Genomic DNA, 16,242 nt, shown 5'->3' with positions numbered 1-16,242 from the left:
AACAGTGGAAATATAAAGCCCGATTCCCCCCGCCACACACACAACCCGAGCCCCTCCGGGTCACTCGAACGCATTACCATATTCAGACGCGTAAGGCTGCATGCCTGAGCCAGAGCATCGGAGACGAGATGAGGGGAAAGAGGAAGAGCGCAGAGCGTCTGCCCGCTGTTTTGTCACATCGCCTACCAACCGTAAAATAATTAGACTTCAGTTTGAATCATAATGCTGGCCTTATGCTGTCAACTTACTGAGAGGGCAACACGAGCACTTAGAGGCACAAAGAAAGACGATTTGGTGGCTATGAAAGACTTATGTGGATATCGTCGTTATTTACGTGAAGTTAAGCAACACTGAGGAAATAAAATGGCACTGCGGAGCCTTGGGGAACTCTGTCAGCACCTTTTTGTGACACCTTGTTTCAAAGCCAGCCTGTGTCAAACAGAAGCCCTAAATGGTCTACATGGTGTGGTAATTATTTATGAATAATGCAACAGTGAACTCACACCCGCCCTGTAACACAAACCCCACATTAAATGCAGGGCCAATAAGAATCTGTCAATCAAACACAGGTCATTCAATATATCTAGGACTTGGAGCATATATATATATATATATATATTTTTTTTTTTTTTTTTGAAATTAATACTTTTATTCAGCAAGGATGCATTAAATTGCATACAAATTACAGTGAAAACTTTTATTTTGTTTCAAAATATTCTATTTCAAATAAAAATTATGTTCTTTTGAATATTCTATTTGTCAAAAAATCCCGAGAAAATATATAATGATTTCCACAAACGTTTCTTGAGCACCAAATCAGCATATTAAAATGATTTCTGACGGATCATGTGACACCAAAGACGGAGTAATGATGCTGAAAATTGTCTTTAGAATAATTTACATTTTAAAACGTAAGAATCATTATCTGACCATTCGAAATGTTTTAGTTGATTCATTCAGGTTAAATAGTATTTTTTTATAATTTTGAGAGAAAAAAAGCAGTTTATTTAGATGCTTACCGCATGATGTACCTTTTTATGTTGAGGAAATATATTTTACACTGTAGGAAATTGCTTTGCAAAATATCTAGGTTTAAGGATGTTGGTTTATTTTGGATATTGCATTAATTGGTTTATGAGAGTTTTAAACATACCTTGTGTTTCGCAGGTGAAAAAAAAGTAGGGGGAAGAATTAAAAAAAATATGTTTGTTCTGTGTATGTGGCATAAACATTTCATTTATTTTAAAAATCTAAATAAAACGTGCAAGATGTGTGTTTACAGTATGTTGAAATTCACATTTACAAGATGAGGACTAGATGTGTTGACGTTTGTGTGAACGCCTGCACGGGATTTAGCACGAGAACAACATAAAAAAAACAACGACAAAAAAGCAGAAAGGAAACAAACAAATAAAAAGTGTGAAAACGAAACACGGACACGAAAAGCGCATTCTGGCATATTTTCTTACACACACTGGCATTCGCAAAACACAAACAGGGCATCGTGTTATGTTTTTCGCTTGCAAGCACACAGACACACATGCATGCAAACACTAAGGTAAATAAATAATGTCAGTGTATTGACTGTTGTTTGTCACTTGCTGTAGCCGTAGCTGCGAGCGACTGGTGGGCGTGTGATGTGGGCTCTTTTAGCTGCGAGTGCTGGTCCTTTACTCTGTCAAGCCGCCTGTCAACTTTTAGCTCTCAGACATGTTACAACCCACCACAGAGAAGCTGACTGAACCGCAAACAATGGGGACAGAAATAAAAAAAGGCTCCAGCGAAGTACCTGATGCAGTGCTCGGTCAGAAAGAGCTGAGAATCTAGTCTACTTCTCTGATGCAATTCTGACACATGCAATGGAAATTGAAATGCACAGCACTTGATAAAAAAATGTGAATCAGAAGGGAAGGAAAGATTCTCCATTAGAAGTGACAAAAATAGGTGAAAAAGCACATACCTGCACCAAGACAAAGAATCTCTTCTTCCATCTTTTCCACAGGTTTTTCCCAATAGCCCAAAGGTATCTGTGAAGAGACGCAGAGCAGGCGTTGCATCATAGTGTCAAGATATAGCATGCTGGATGTGTTGTTCTAGATTTGGGTGATATTGGGCTAATTTTGCCTTTCTCTCTGATTTAAATTTAGTAAATTACAACAAGAATTTTTTTCGATTATAAATATAGGTTAAAAATGTATTTTTATTCAATAATATTATTATGTCCACACAAAAAGTGAACAAAAGTTTCAAACAAAAATAAAAGACGCAAAAATTGCATCGAGAAGACATTATTATGCTATAAACAGACAAAATAGGTGTCTGATTATTGAGGATAAAATACGATTTTCAACTATGACACTAAATATGTGTAAAATAATCAAGGATGAGCTAGTTCCCTCATTAAATACAATAAATATCTGAAATTATTTCCTTACGTTCGAGTTAAAATTTATTTAAATAGTGCTTTTCACAATAGAAATTTCAAAGCAGCTTTATAGAAAATCATGCTGTTAATGTTTATAATATCTTCATGCCTTATAGTCGGATTTAGAAGGTTAGATAATAAAGTTTGTGTCACAAAATAAGCAATCAAGCAGTTGAAATATGCTTTATAGAATATATTGCCCTACATGAGCATATACAATACACTCTCAGAAAAAAAGGTACAAAAGCTGTCACTGGGGAAGAACTCTTTCAATAGGTTCACCTTTGTCCATAAATAAAGAGTGCATATTAAAATTAAAAATTAAAAGTGTACATATTAGATTATTTTAAAGGGTACCATCCCGCTGAAGCTTTAGTACCATTTTTTCTGAGAGTGTATATATATATATATATATTTTTTTTTACAAATCTTAACTGCTTGATTTTTAAAAAATAATTTATATACACACACACACATATATATATATATATATATATATATATATATATATATATATATATACACACACACTATATATGTGTGTGTGTGTGTGTGTGTGTGTGTGTGTGTGTGTGTGTGTGTGTGTGTGTGTGTGTGTGTGTGTGTGTGTGTGTGTGTGTGTGTGTGTGTGTGTGTGTGTGTGTGTGTAAATTATTTTAAAAAATCAAGCAGTTAAGATTTGTTACATTTTAATCACTTTACGTGACTGAAAACAAATGTTAAAAAAAAAAAAAAAAAAGAACACCTTCTACATAATGAAAATTTATAGAGGATGACATATTAGTCTTCATTCAGCTTTTAGTAGAGTGAGTTTTAAGACAAGCACAGAAACATCCATGGATTTTCAGATGTAGGTTTAGTGTCCCCTAATGGTCAAAACAGTATATTGCACTGATCTGCTCTGGGTACAGTAATAACCAACTACAGAGCCAGGTAGAGCTTATAGTTATAGTTAAGGTTTGGGTAAGTGGTTGGGAAGGTATTTCTGGGAGACAGGTGCACAGAGAGCCATACAGAACACATATGGACAATTGTGAGCCAATCAGAAAACAGCCACTGAGCCAAAACCCCTCCTCTATCTCAAAGATAACAACATAGTGTTGGTAAGAACATCTGAACTGTTCTATGCTTCTGTCTGGAAACAGCATACACTTTTCAGCTTATGTTGTTAAAATATCTAGTTTACAGGACATCCACAATGACTGATGATAAATATGATTAAAGGTAGGGTAGGCAATTGAGGAGAGGCTAGCAATAGCAAGTTAGCTTTGAAAGCATGAGATCCCACTCTCCCTTCAGACCGCCTTCAAAACACATGAACGAGAGACAGCGTTAAACTACCTCATATCTCAAACCACATAACATTACTATAATAATGGACGTAAACAACTTACAGAGCTCTTACTTGTACCACCTGACTGCTGTAGATTAATTTCAGTGTTGACATAAAAATGAAAAAATCTGAGGATGTGAATGAACAACTCCGGGTTTTTAAGTTTTTTTTTTTAAGTTTTTTAAGTTCAAGCTCAAAACAAGAAAAATTAATAATACACTGAAATAAATTAAATACATTTTTTATATCATTTCATTATCTTACACAATTTTGCTAAGTAAATCTATTGTTGTTGTTTTTTTAAATGTGTATTATATCTATATAAATACATAATACAGAGATTATTTGTTTTTAATCATAAAATATTAATATTGTAAAATAAAAAAATAAAAACATTTTGAACAGGATATACTGCATATACTGCACAGATCTCAAGGTTCAGCACATCCTTGTGGAGTTAATAATAATGTGTTACATTGTCCACTAGATGGAGCCATAAGATCAAATAGAGGAGAGTTCACACACTCCTCATTGGACCAGACACACATGCAGCGTCCCAATTCGCCCACCTATACTATGCCCTAAAAGCATACACTGTTTTTGTGAAGAAAAAGTACATAATTTTGAGTGTGTAACAAAATAGTACTACTACTTCATCATAATCGTGTCTTTGTTTTGTTAAGTGCATCCTGTCACGGTATAAACTGCCCTGTCAATCATCTTGTCACAGTTAAAATCCTCTACATTCAATCTCGTTTCAGAGAGAAATTAATTAGCATGTTGATCTGCCAGTCATGGGTCTTTCATGCTGAGAACTCTCCTTATGTGTTTGCATAAAAGTTAACCAAACGTATCTTTATAAAAGTTTACAGTTTGTGACAGATTAATTATAATGTGGATAAGATTGCATACATATTTATAGAGTACATATTTATAATGTTTAATGATTCTCAATCAATCAAATCCCTTAACTGTCAGCCTCGCACATCCGCCATGTTTGTAGTTTTTTTAACACTTTTAATTTGTGTTTGTAGTTCTAATCGAATCCTTGTCCAACAAACAAAGGGTTGTGGGCAATATTCACAATTAGAGTGTGCATGGATCTGTAATAATTATAACAGGGGTATATATATATATATATATATATATATATATATATATAAACACCAGAAATAGGGGTATCTTTTGAATACTCATTTCAACATACTATGATTTTGGACACACTAATTCTAATTTTGAATACAATTTAGGATGGATAGTATGGGAATTGGGATGCAGCAAGAGTGAATAACTCTATTGCAGGTAATGACAGAAGAAAGTGTTAGTGGAATGGTTGTCCTGATTCTGTGTACATTGAATCTATTGAGTGTACAGTATGTGTCAATGTAAATTTGACTGTCCATGCTAGTAAATTCCTTCAATAACAAACAAATAAAAAATCAAATAAAAAAAAACAGCGGTACACAAGCAAAATCAAAAATGAACATACAGATGCCACTTACCCACAGTGCTTCATGTTCTGTGGTTTGTCCATACGGACAGCCAATTTGATCTTTAGGTCGTCTGGGCAACCTTTGGCAACAGTCATTTTATGGAGCTCACACTGTTTGGGACTGTTGGGTGTTGGATGTAACACAACCTAAAATCACATTATGACAGATAACAACAATCACTGACACAATCACTGCACTATTTATAGGCTGTTGGGACATAACTAAGACATGAAATTCATGCTAACTCAACTTTTCACAACTCTAGGTTATGATGATAATATAATTTGAAATTATTTTCTTACATATTTCAATAGTCCACTTTAGACATTCTACTTTAAATAACCTGTCAACTACATGTCAGCTCTCATTCTTAGAGTATTAGTAGATTGTAATAGACTGTTAGGGGTAGATGTTGGTGTTGGGGTTAGTAGAGTACGTTGACATGTAGTTGAAAAGTTATTTATAGTCAGTAGAATGTCTGATGGGGTCCATCAAAATAAAGTGTTAGCAGATATTAAGCAGACAGTTTACTAAAACTCTAATGGCTGGCCTGGTAGTTGAGACGTAGTTGCAAAGTTGGTTAGTAGAATGTCTCAATTGAACCATTGAAATCAAGTGTTCCCTTATTGTTTTAAATTACAATAATGATAAATAGAAACATTTTCATTTGTGGTCTTACTGTATTTATTACACAGCTAGCTCAAATATGGGAACGTTAAATAAATAAAAAAGTGGGACAGTGCAGCTTTCAAGTAATATCCATTCCCACCAGTGCTCTGATTCATCGCACACCAGATTCTATTATTTTCTCTATCTCTTACTTCACTTTGAAGTAATCTATCATTTGCATAAGAGCCGACATCAGCACCTTATCTTTCTGTTTTTATATCAGTGCAGGATTATTGTTTAGAGAGAATGAGTGATAGAGAGAGGAAAAGAGAAACTCTATGCCTCATTGACTCAGCACTGGATCAAATCCATTAGAACAGCAACAGGCACCAGGGGGGCTGCTCATTTTGGAGAACTTAGCAAAATCATGTTAGTGCTGATCACCTCTTGATGGCAGAATTGAGCTCAGATCAGTGCTGACTGCTTAAAGAGCTGTGTGAGTATGAGCTGTGATGGTTCAGTGTGTGTGTGTACATGTTTTTGTGTGTCTGTGTCTGTGTGTGTGTGTGTGTGTGTGTGTGTGTGTGTGTGTGTGTGTGTGTGTGTGTACTTGTACAACTATCTTTGTGAGGACCAGTTTGAGAGCCCTTTAAACTTTCTGAGAGCCCTTTAAAGGCCTGTTTGAGGGTCAAGACTTGGTTTTAGGGATAAGGTTATAGTTAGGTTAAGGGTAGGTTTAGGGTAAGGGTTCGGGTTAGGCACTTAGTTGTGATGGGTAAGGTTAGGGTAAGCGGCTAGAGATTGCATTGTGTCAATGAATGTCCTCAAAGATAGATGTACAAGAATGTGTGTGTGTGTGTGTGTGTGTGTGTGTGTGTGTGTGTGTGTGTGTGTGTGTGTGTGTGTGTGTGTGTGTGTGTGTGTGTCTGACCCGTCCTAGCTCTTTGTCCTCCAGTGCCAGTACTCCTGTACTCTCCGTGAAGAGTTTCACCTTTACAGCTGGAAGTGGGTGAGTAGTGGTGAAGTCTCCTTGAGTACCCCACCTAAACAGAGATAGAGAGAGAGAGAGAGAGAGAGAGAGAGAGAGAGAGAGAGAGAGAGAGAGAGAGAGAGAGAGAGAGAGAGAGATAAATCAGTGGTTTTACACTGTTCAGGACAGGATTCTTTGATTAATGGAACATCATTTATTTGAAATCAACATTTTTTGTAACCATGTAAATTACTTTACTATCACTTTTGATATATGTATTGTACCCCTGCTGAATTTTACTGACCGCAAAGTCAGTAAATTATGTTGACCAAATATGGGTAAGGTCAGTGACAGGTTTGGTGGTACGATTAAGTTTAAGGGTGGGTCAAGGTATAAGCGAAGGGTCAACAGTGTAATTATAGATGTAACTGCAGAAATGTATTACAGATCACATTAAAAATAACATGTATGTACACACTAAGTGCATTGTATCAAAACGATTACTTAAAATGTTAGTAGTTAAAGACATGTAATATAAAGTAGGACCAAAGATAATATAACTGTGCAATCTGAGAGTGTCTCTGTAACACATTATTATTAATTACTATAGTCATCATAATTGATTATTACATTACGATGGCAGTGAGCACACATTAAGAATGTGAGAGACATGGGATTAAATCTGGCCTGAATCTACGGTGCCTATTAATAACAGCAAAAATCCAATAAGAAGCTAAAAAAAACTATTCTGAGGTAAATCTGAGCTAGTATGCGTGTCTAACTCCAAATGGATCATCCACTCCCTTTTATTTTGTGCAGAAAGACTGAATAAACAGAACAAGTACTGTGGCTTTGTTGGCTTGTGTGGCAATACACAGTGTATGTGTGTGTTTTGATGTGACTGTGTGCACATGAAAGTATTTGTGATGCATGTGTGTGTAAGTGTGAGCGTGTGTGTGTGTGTTGTGATCCCTCGAGATGAGGGGGGCAATCATCAGGCCACAGTGCTCTGGGGGAACAGAGAGCAGTAAACGGGTCTCCATGGCAACCCCCTTCTGAGTCTGTCTCCCTCTAGAATGCCTGGGGTGAAGCTGAGGGTACATGGACGCTGTATGTTTGTGTATGTGTCTTTGCTGTGTCAATGTATAGTGACGTTCAACCTTCTTTCACATCAGCGTCTCAGGAGAGGTGACTGATGCATGTTTGGCTCATGGCGTTGAAACAAACTCTTTGGAAGAAATGATGAATGCTGTTAGCAAACATGCCATTAATACAAGATCATGAAAAACGTTTTTTACTAGAACTTGCTGTGAGCTTGAAGGCTACAGCCACTGGACACAGCATGTGTACTGTAAACTGCTGTTTAGTTTCAGCAGCCGCCTGTGGCACAGTAGATGATATATTTTACCAAATCAATTTCTCTCTATCCATCCATCCATCCATCCATCCATCCATCCATCCATCTAAGCATCTATCTATCTATCTATCTAAATATCTATCTATCTATCTATCTATCTATCTATCTATCTATCTATCTATCTATCTATCTATCTATCTATCTATCTATCCATCTATCCATCTATCCATTCATCCGTCTATACACACACAGGTAGGTTTTTTTTAAGTCTCTCATGCTTACCAGGGCTGCATTTGTTTGATTAAAAATACAGTACAAACAGTAATATTTTGAAATATTATTACGATTTAAAATAACTGTTTTCAATTTGAAAATATTTTAAAATGTATTTTATTTCTGTGATGGCAAAAATGCATTTTCAGCATCCATTACTCCAGTCTTCAGTGTCACATGATCTTTCAGAAATTATTGAGCCATGATCAATTTTTTTTCAGAATTCTTTAGTGAACAGAAAGTTCAAAAGCACAGCTTTATTTTTTTAGTCTTGACTGTCACTTTTGATCAATTTAATGCATCCTAGCCTAATAAAAGTATTAATTTCTTTCAAACAACAATAAAAATATCGTACTGATAATATTATAATATATATAAGTTTGGGGTCAGTAAGATTTTTTTATTGTTGTTTGAAAGAAATTAATAATTTTTACACGTGTATTGAATAATTACTACACACACACACACACACACACACACACACACACACACACACACACACACACGCACGTACACACACAAAATCACTGATACAAATCAACACATAGTCTTTGCTAGTTGACAACGCCTCTCTTTTGGGATGTCAGGGAGTGTTGGTTTTGGTTAGACTACTTGGTAAATCATGAATGTGAATGTCCTCATAACAATCTGGCATCAGATCCTCCGCCTAGAAAAGAGCAGCTGTTTGATGACATTGATATGACCACAAGCTGTAAATGTCTGTGTGTGCAACTGTGCATGTGTGAGAACAAATCTTGTTCTGCCACTCACTGAGGAGTCTTTCAGAATGCTATTAAAGCATTCCCCCCCCCCCCCCCCCCCACATCAGAGACGCACATCAGAGACATTCAGCCACTGGCTCCATGTCTTGCATATATTTTCAGCAGATTAAAGTGCTCAAGGCCTGGCATGTTCATTTAATAATAATAAAATCTCACTGTTATTGCATCACCATTTCAATTCTAAAAACAGTTCCCAGAGGAACATGGGTAAATCCTGACAGCAAGACAGAAGATGAATGTATTGTCTTATTAATGCCCGTGTTCTGTTGAGATTGACTTTAACAGGACTTCAAGCATAGAAGCAGTAATGTTGATGCAAAAATTTTCATTTTAAAATTTTAAACTTTCACCTCCAATTCTTTTAATGTTTTTCTGACCAAATAAAAACCCAGTATGCAGATATTATTGAAGTTTCATCTCTGTGTTTTACTATAAATTACATGTTGCTTTCAGAAATTGACAAATAAGAGTCACTGAGCTCTATGTTTGCCTGCATGAGACTCATTTAAAATGTTCTGGTATCTCAGATTAGCCATATCAGAGTATATTTTCAAACGTTCACACAGAAAACACACCAAAAAAAATTTTGGACACATTTATCCAGCTATATAACATATTCTGCATAATCTGAAAATTTGAACAAATGCTTCTTTCTGTTAAATAAAGACGTAGTCATATCAGTGTTGCCAGAGATCAAGCCATATGTTTGTATTCATTTGCATGCAAATGAAATTCACAGTATCACAGTGCATAGAGTTGCTAGTATTAATAAAGCCTGTAGGTGGCAGCAGAAGAGCTTACATTTCCATATACACCGCATCAATATTGTATGATGCTAAATGGAATGAGAATGACTCATTTCACACTTTTGAGCTTCAGTCACACTGTACACACTAAAAACCGACCATGTCTGTGTGCCTCTGGACCAGCTATCCTCTCTTGACATTATAAAAGGGAATCAATATCCTGAGACAGTTTTTAGTCTAATTGTTGTACAATAAACAAAATCAAATAGAAAGATGCACTAAAAAACATTCTTGAGCATCATCCATTCGTATATCTTTATTCTAAGCTGTCCTCTGTAAGAATTTAAAATCTGAATAGTAATTAAAATTAATTAAAATGTATTTAAAAATTAAAACTAATTTAAATAAACTTTTAATTTCTGCTAAAAGAATATTGTTAGCCTTTGAATAAAGTGTTAATGTAGCTGTAAGTGAGCATGTGTGATTCCCAAATGATAGCTTTAACATAAACACCACAAATATACACTGACCCACAAAATTTGGTCAGAGGTTCATTGCATTAAAAGCCCAAACCCTGTGTTAGAGAAACACTAATCTATATTACTGATCTATATCACAATTAACACACAAAGTGCGCATGCGCACACAGCAAAGCTCTCCTTGTTATGTAATCCACAGTGTCTAGAGCTACAATACCGTGACAATCGAGCAGAAACAAGACCAGTCACATATAAGACCACTGCTTTCTTTTCAAATTACGAGAGGTTTTTGTTTACTTTTTATATTGCAAATGGTTATTAATAAAGAAAAATAATTTCCCAGTTAAACACATTGTGATCAGCAGCACAAACCAAAATCATTTTCGCCCTCATTGCAAGTAAACTCGCATGTTTTCAATCATGTTTTTTATCATATTTTCAATCATGTTTTTTTCAATGATTCTTTTAGAGCAAACCAGCCACCCATTTTTGGGTCACGACCCGAGAATCACTAAAATCCAAAGTTCTGCTTCGCTCAAACAAATGCAGAGTTTGATACATGACCTACTATCAACAACAAATTTCTTAGTTTTTATGTAAGGTTGGTTCAACAGGGGGTCATGAAAGCATTAAATCTCTAAAAACTGCTGCCTGAAAAGCACATCCTACAATCTGAGCCCTCAAACACAGGACCAATCTAGCAGACTTTATCAGACTAAAATATGATTTGAAAAATTGCTTTTTTCATTCATCCTAACCACTCCACTTTCATACAAGTGCAGGCCTTTGCAGCCCTTCTAACCCCCAAGCAGACTCAAAGGCTTACGAAACAGCCTTTATTTCCCTGTTTTTATCCACTTCCTTGTTTCTCTCACTCAAACACTCACAAGCGTGCATATACGATTTAATTAAAGAGATGTGTTAGGATCAATCCCCACAATCTTAAGGTGTCTGATCAAACAGGTACAGAACGCATGTCTCTCAGCAGTTTCCCATCATTCTTTTGCTTTCCCAGACTCCCTCTCATCTATCCTCACATGGCTCTACCCCTGAGACCCAGCAGGCTTTTAGCATTACAACAAGCCCTGGAGAAATGTGAGCCAAATGTGTGTGTGAATGTGAGAGCTTGTTGATCTGAGCAACTCTGTATTTTCAGTTGAAAGCAAGTGGATATGAGTATTTTTCTTTGTGTATATGTGTGTGTAAAGCCAACTGTACGCCATGCAGTTTCTTTTCTGTATTTTACAATTGTTGCTTGTCAGCTTAAATGATGTGACCTCTGTGAAAATTGTGGGCAAAAGCCAAGGCACATCAGCTGTCTTGTATGCTGTCTGCAAAGATGAATATGCTGTGCCGTATTCATCTTTGCAGACTGTTGTCACGATTGACAGCGTTGACTAGGCATTTTACATGATCAATCTCTCTCAGTCACAGTCTGACATTCTCATTCAAGGTCTGCGTTGATTATATAGTAAGCAAACAATCAGTTCTGATGTGTTGGATGCAGGAGAAATGGGAAAGAGTAAAGACCTGAGATACTCTAACAAGGCCAGCAATGGTAAGAACATACCAACAATGGTCCAAGGTGGGACAAACCACAAACCGGCGACAGGTTGTTAGGCATCCAAGATTCACGGAATGCGTGAGGGCAACAAAAGCTATCATGTCAGGTCCGAACTTACTACTGTGGTACAAGTCACAACATTTTAATGATGGTTAATGATGCGTCACAACACACAGTACATCGCACCCTACTGCGTATGGGGCTGAGTATCTGCAAACGGGTCTGAATGACCCCTGTCCTATCTAAAAGCTCCTACAATGGGCACACAAGTGTCAGAACTGACCTTGGAGCAGTGGAAGAGCCTGGTTCTATCACTCCCATTTTCTTTTGCATCACGTGGACAGCTGTGTACGTGTGCACCATTTACCTTGGGAGGGAGCTGTTGGAGGGAGTGTGATGTTCTAGGCAATATGCTGCTGGGAGACCCTGGATCCGGCGGTCAATTTGACACTTGCCACCTACATAAATGTTGCAAACTAGGTACATGGAACTTTCTATTTGACAGTTGCAATTTTTATAAACGTAAAATGCTTAAGTCACATTCTGACACACTGTAAAGTCAGTTATGAGAAACAAAGTCGCAATTGCAAGAGAGATATCAGGTCAAGTTCTGAGATAAAAAGTCAATGCAAGATATAAGCTCAGCTACTAGAAACAAAGTTGCAATTGCGAGATACACTCACCTAAAGGATTATTAGGAACACCATACTAATACTGTGTTTGACCCCCTTTCGCCTCCAGAACTGCCTTAATTCTACGTGGCATTGATTCAACAAGGTGCTGAAAGCATTCTTTAGAAATGTTGGCCCATATTGATAGGATAGCATCTTGCAGTTGATGGAGATTTGTGGGATGCACATCCAGGGCACGAAGCTCCCGTTCCACCACATCCCAAAGATGCTCTATTGGGTTGAGATCTGGTGACTGTGGGGGCCATTTTAGTAAAGTGAACTCATTGTCATGTTCAAGAAACCAATTTGAAATGATTCAAGCTTTGTGACATGGTGCAGTATCCTGCTGGAAGTAGCCATCAGAGGATGGGTACATGGTGGTCATAAAAGGATGGACATGGTCAGAAACAATGTTCAGGTAGGCCGTGGCACTTAAACGATGCCCGATTGGCACTAAGGGGCCTAAAGTGTGCCAAGAAAACATCCCCCACACCATTACACCACCACCACCAGCCTGCACAGTGGTAACAAGGCATGATGGATCCATGTTCTCATTCTGTTTACGCCAAATTGTGACTCTACCATCTGAATGTCTCAACAATCGAGACTCATCAGACCATGCAACATTTTTCCAGTCTTCAACTGTCCAATTTTGGTGAGCTTGTGCAAACTGTAGCCTCTTTTTGTAGTGGAGATGAGTGGTACCCGGTGGGGTCTTCTGCTGTTGTAGCCCATCCGCCTCAAGGTTGTGCGTGTTGTGGCTTCACAAATGCTTTGCTGCATACCTCGGTTGTAACGAGTGGTTGTTTTAGTCAAAGTTGCTCTTCTATCAGCTTGAATCAGTCGGCCCATTCTCCTCTGACCTCTAGCATCAACAAGGCATTTTCGCCCACAGGACTGCCGCATACTGGATGTTTTTCCCTTATCACACCATTCTTTGTAAACCCTAGAAATGGTTGTGCGTGAAAATCCCAGTAACTGAGCAGATTGTGAAATACTCAGACCGGCCCGTCTGGCACCAACAACCATGCCACGCTCAAAATTGCTTAAAATCACCTTTCTTTCCCATTCTGACATTCAGTTTGGAGTTCAGGAGATTGTCTTGACCAGGACCACACCCCTAAATGCATTGAAGCAACTGCCATGTGATTGGTTGATTAGATAATTGCATTAATGAGAAATTGAACAGGTGTTCCTAATAATCCTTTAGGTGAGTGTATATAGTTGCATGTACTCTGAGATAGAAACAGGCTTTCATAGTTGACTGCTTATATTTCAGAGTGAACGCAAGGTAATTTTGATAGTAAGATCTTAACTTAAAGGCAAAATGTGTCAAAAATCATACAGCATGCGTACCGATTAAGAGTGTAAGCTGACAAAAGCAGTGGGTGCATGTTCAGTAAAAGGTGTGAGAGTTCGTTTTTTTGCGTATGTGTGTGTGTTTCCTCTCTTTCTTACCCTTGAATTAGTCTCCACACACAAAAACAAATGTGATGTGTATTTGAGTAATGCGATCAGCGTACGGTTTTCCTAAGTGTTGATTACATGCCCAGAATTGTTACTTCATCATTAAGCTTTACATCTCACCACAAACAGAATGAGCCAACTGTGTATACAATAATAAGATCAACTGATCATGTAATGAGCTATATCACACACATACACACACACACACACACACACACACACACACACACACATACGCACAGCTTCAGCAAACAGCATTTGATGGGATTTGAGATTAAGTTCCTCCAGCTCTGAATAACATGAACGGTTCAGTGAGATTGTGCCTGAATGCATGATGACAAGCAATCAAACCTCAACAGGTTTGTGTAGGTTGGTGTACACTGACTGATTTAATTAGTCTGTAAGAGAATCATTTACTCCAGACAGCAACTTTCAAGGTCTGGAGGCGCAAATAAATGACAGTGTAACAGGTTATGACTCTTCAAAACTTCCTCAGTGCATGAACTTCTGCTGAGAAGGGAAGCTGGATGCAGTAAAATATTGATGCAGAGATCATACAAAAACAAAATGCTTGACAAGATTTTTCTGCCAGACTTACGTTGGTTTGGAAGCCTCTGCTTGATCAGTCTGAAGTTTCTGTCCACCTTCAACCTCCATTGTGCAGTAAACAATCCGGTTAGGAGCTAAAGACTTCAGACCTTGTACCTCCATAATCACCACCTGTGGGGAAAACAACAGGAGATCTATAGAGACGACGCCTAAGAGCGCTAGCTGCTGGGGAGAAAATATAAATAATCATAATAAAAATAATAATAATACAACTTTTTAGTGGATGTTATCTGATTTGTACGCACAGGAGAACTTCTCCCGAAAAATCTCCGCCTAATTTCCAACGCATGCACGCGCACATGAATTTATTCTTAACAATTCTAATGTTAGTGAATTTGGAGTATTATAAATGAGCGGCCACGTGCACAAGGTTAGTCATTAGCATAAAACACAGCCAAACCATCTCCATATAAAGGGAATTCCGCACAACCTTTCCTTTAAAGACTTTAGTCACTCTCTGCAGAAGCGCTTTAGTCAGATCCTCGAGCAAAGTGTGTCATTCTCAAAACCGGTTTAAACACAAACCCTTTTTATACAGACCCAGATTACAGACCTCTCATTAGCCAGCTGTTCATATGCATAAATCTGCGTTATTCAGAGAAACCTCGCAGCTGAAGCTATACCGCAGCTTTTCTTACTCTTTCACTGTACCTGTAAATATGATGAAATGTATTTAAGATTAAATTAAATTGTATTATTTATTATTAATATAATATAATTATTAATATAATATAATATCGTTGTGTTGAGATGAAATAGGCTATAACTTCTAAACACAATTGCAAGGCCTCACAGAGAAAGTGCTTTTTGGTAAATTTGAATATGTGGTATTAGTTGTTCCTACATTTTTCATAAATTTAGAATACAAAAGTATGAACGTTTTTGGTGAATCATTATTTGTTTGTGAAAACGTTCCTATAAAGATTACGTGCACATATTTGTGCATACGCATGTTTAGTGAATGAGTCCATAATGACAAAAACAAAATTGGTTTTGCCAAAGAAAGCAATTCCTTTTCTAAAAATGAATAAAAAAAATTGATTGACAAATAATTTGCAGTATAAAAATAAAACAATATTACAAAATATTGTATTAAATTTAGCCAAATATTTTTTATAATCCATATTTTTCCTAATTTCTCTTAAATTGTGGTGTGAGTGTGAAGGGAGTAACAGTGATGAAAAAGTGACCTGAGAAGAGTCAGATGATTGAAGTTGACTCATTACTGTCTTTTCTTGAAGTGTAAAAGCTCCAGTCCGCAATCATTGTAATTGCATGGGGATAAACACATTATTCAGAATTTCTCAATTTATTTTCCCTGGTAGAAAGAAAGTAATTTGGGTTCGGAAAAACGTGAGGGTGAATAAATGCTAACATAATTTAAATTTTTGGGTGAACTAATCCTTTGACATTTGAGAAGTTCCACCTTCATCCAAACCCATACACACACACACACAGCAGCCG

At 37.0% G+C, this 16,242-nt stretch overlaps 1 protein-coding gene across 5 annotated transcripts in view; it reads right to left on the bottom strand.

Moving 5' to 3' along the window:
* The window catches only part of cadpsa (Ca2+-dependent activator protein for secretion a), a gene marked incomplete at its 5' end in the record, with an annotated part of 132,796 nt that overhangs the window by 66,677 nt on the left and 49,877 nt on the right, over positions 1 to 16,242 (bottom strand). For all 5 annotated transcript variants that reach the window (XM_081357538.1, XM_081357537.1, XM_081357536.1 and 2 more), the window contains 4 exons: positions 1,961 to 2,027; positions 5,261 to 5,397; positions 6,792 to 6,903; positions 14,768 to 14,889. In XM_081357538.1, the coding sequence (XP_081213664.1) occupies positions 1,961 to 2,027; positions 5,261 to 5,397; positions 6,792 to 6,903; positions 14,768 to 14,889 (438 nt within the window). The remainder of the gene's footprint in view (positions 1 to 1,960; positions 2,028 to 5,260; positions 5,398 to 6,791; positions 6,904 to 14,767; positions 14,890 to 16,242) is intronic.

Source organism: Scardinius erythrophthalmus (assembly GCF_964197995.2).
Source record: "Scardinius erythrophthalmus genome assembly, chromosome: 25".
NCBI classification, from domain to species: Eukaryota; Metazoa; Chordata; class Actinopteri; order Cypriniformes; family Leuciscidae; genus Scardinius; species Scardinius erythrophthalmus.
The sequence above is the reverse complement of the archived record's forward strand: the minus strand, read 5'-3'. Positions and strand labels throughout refer to the sequence as shown.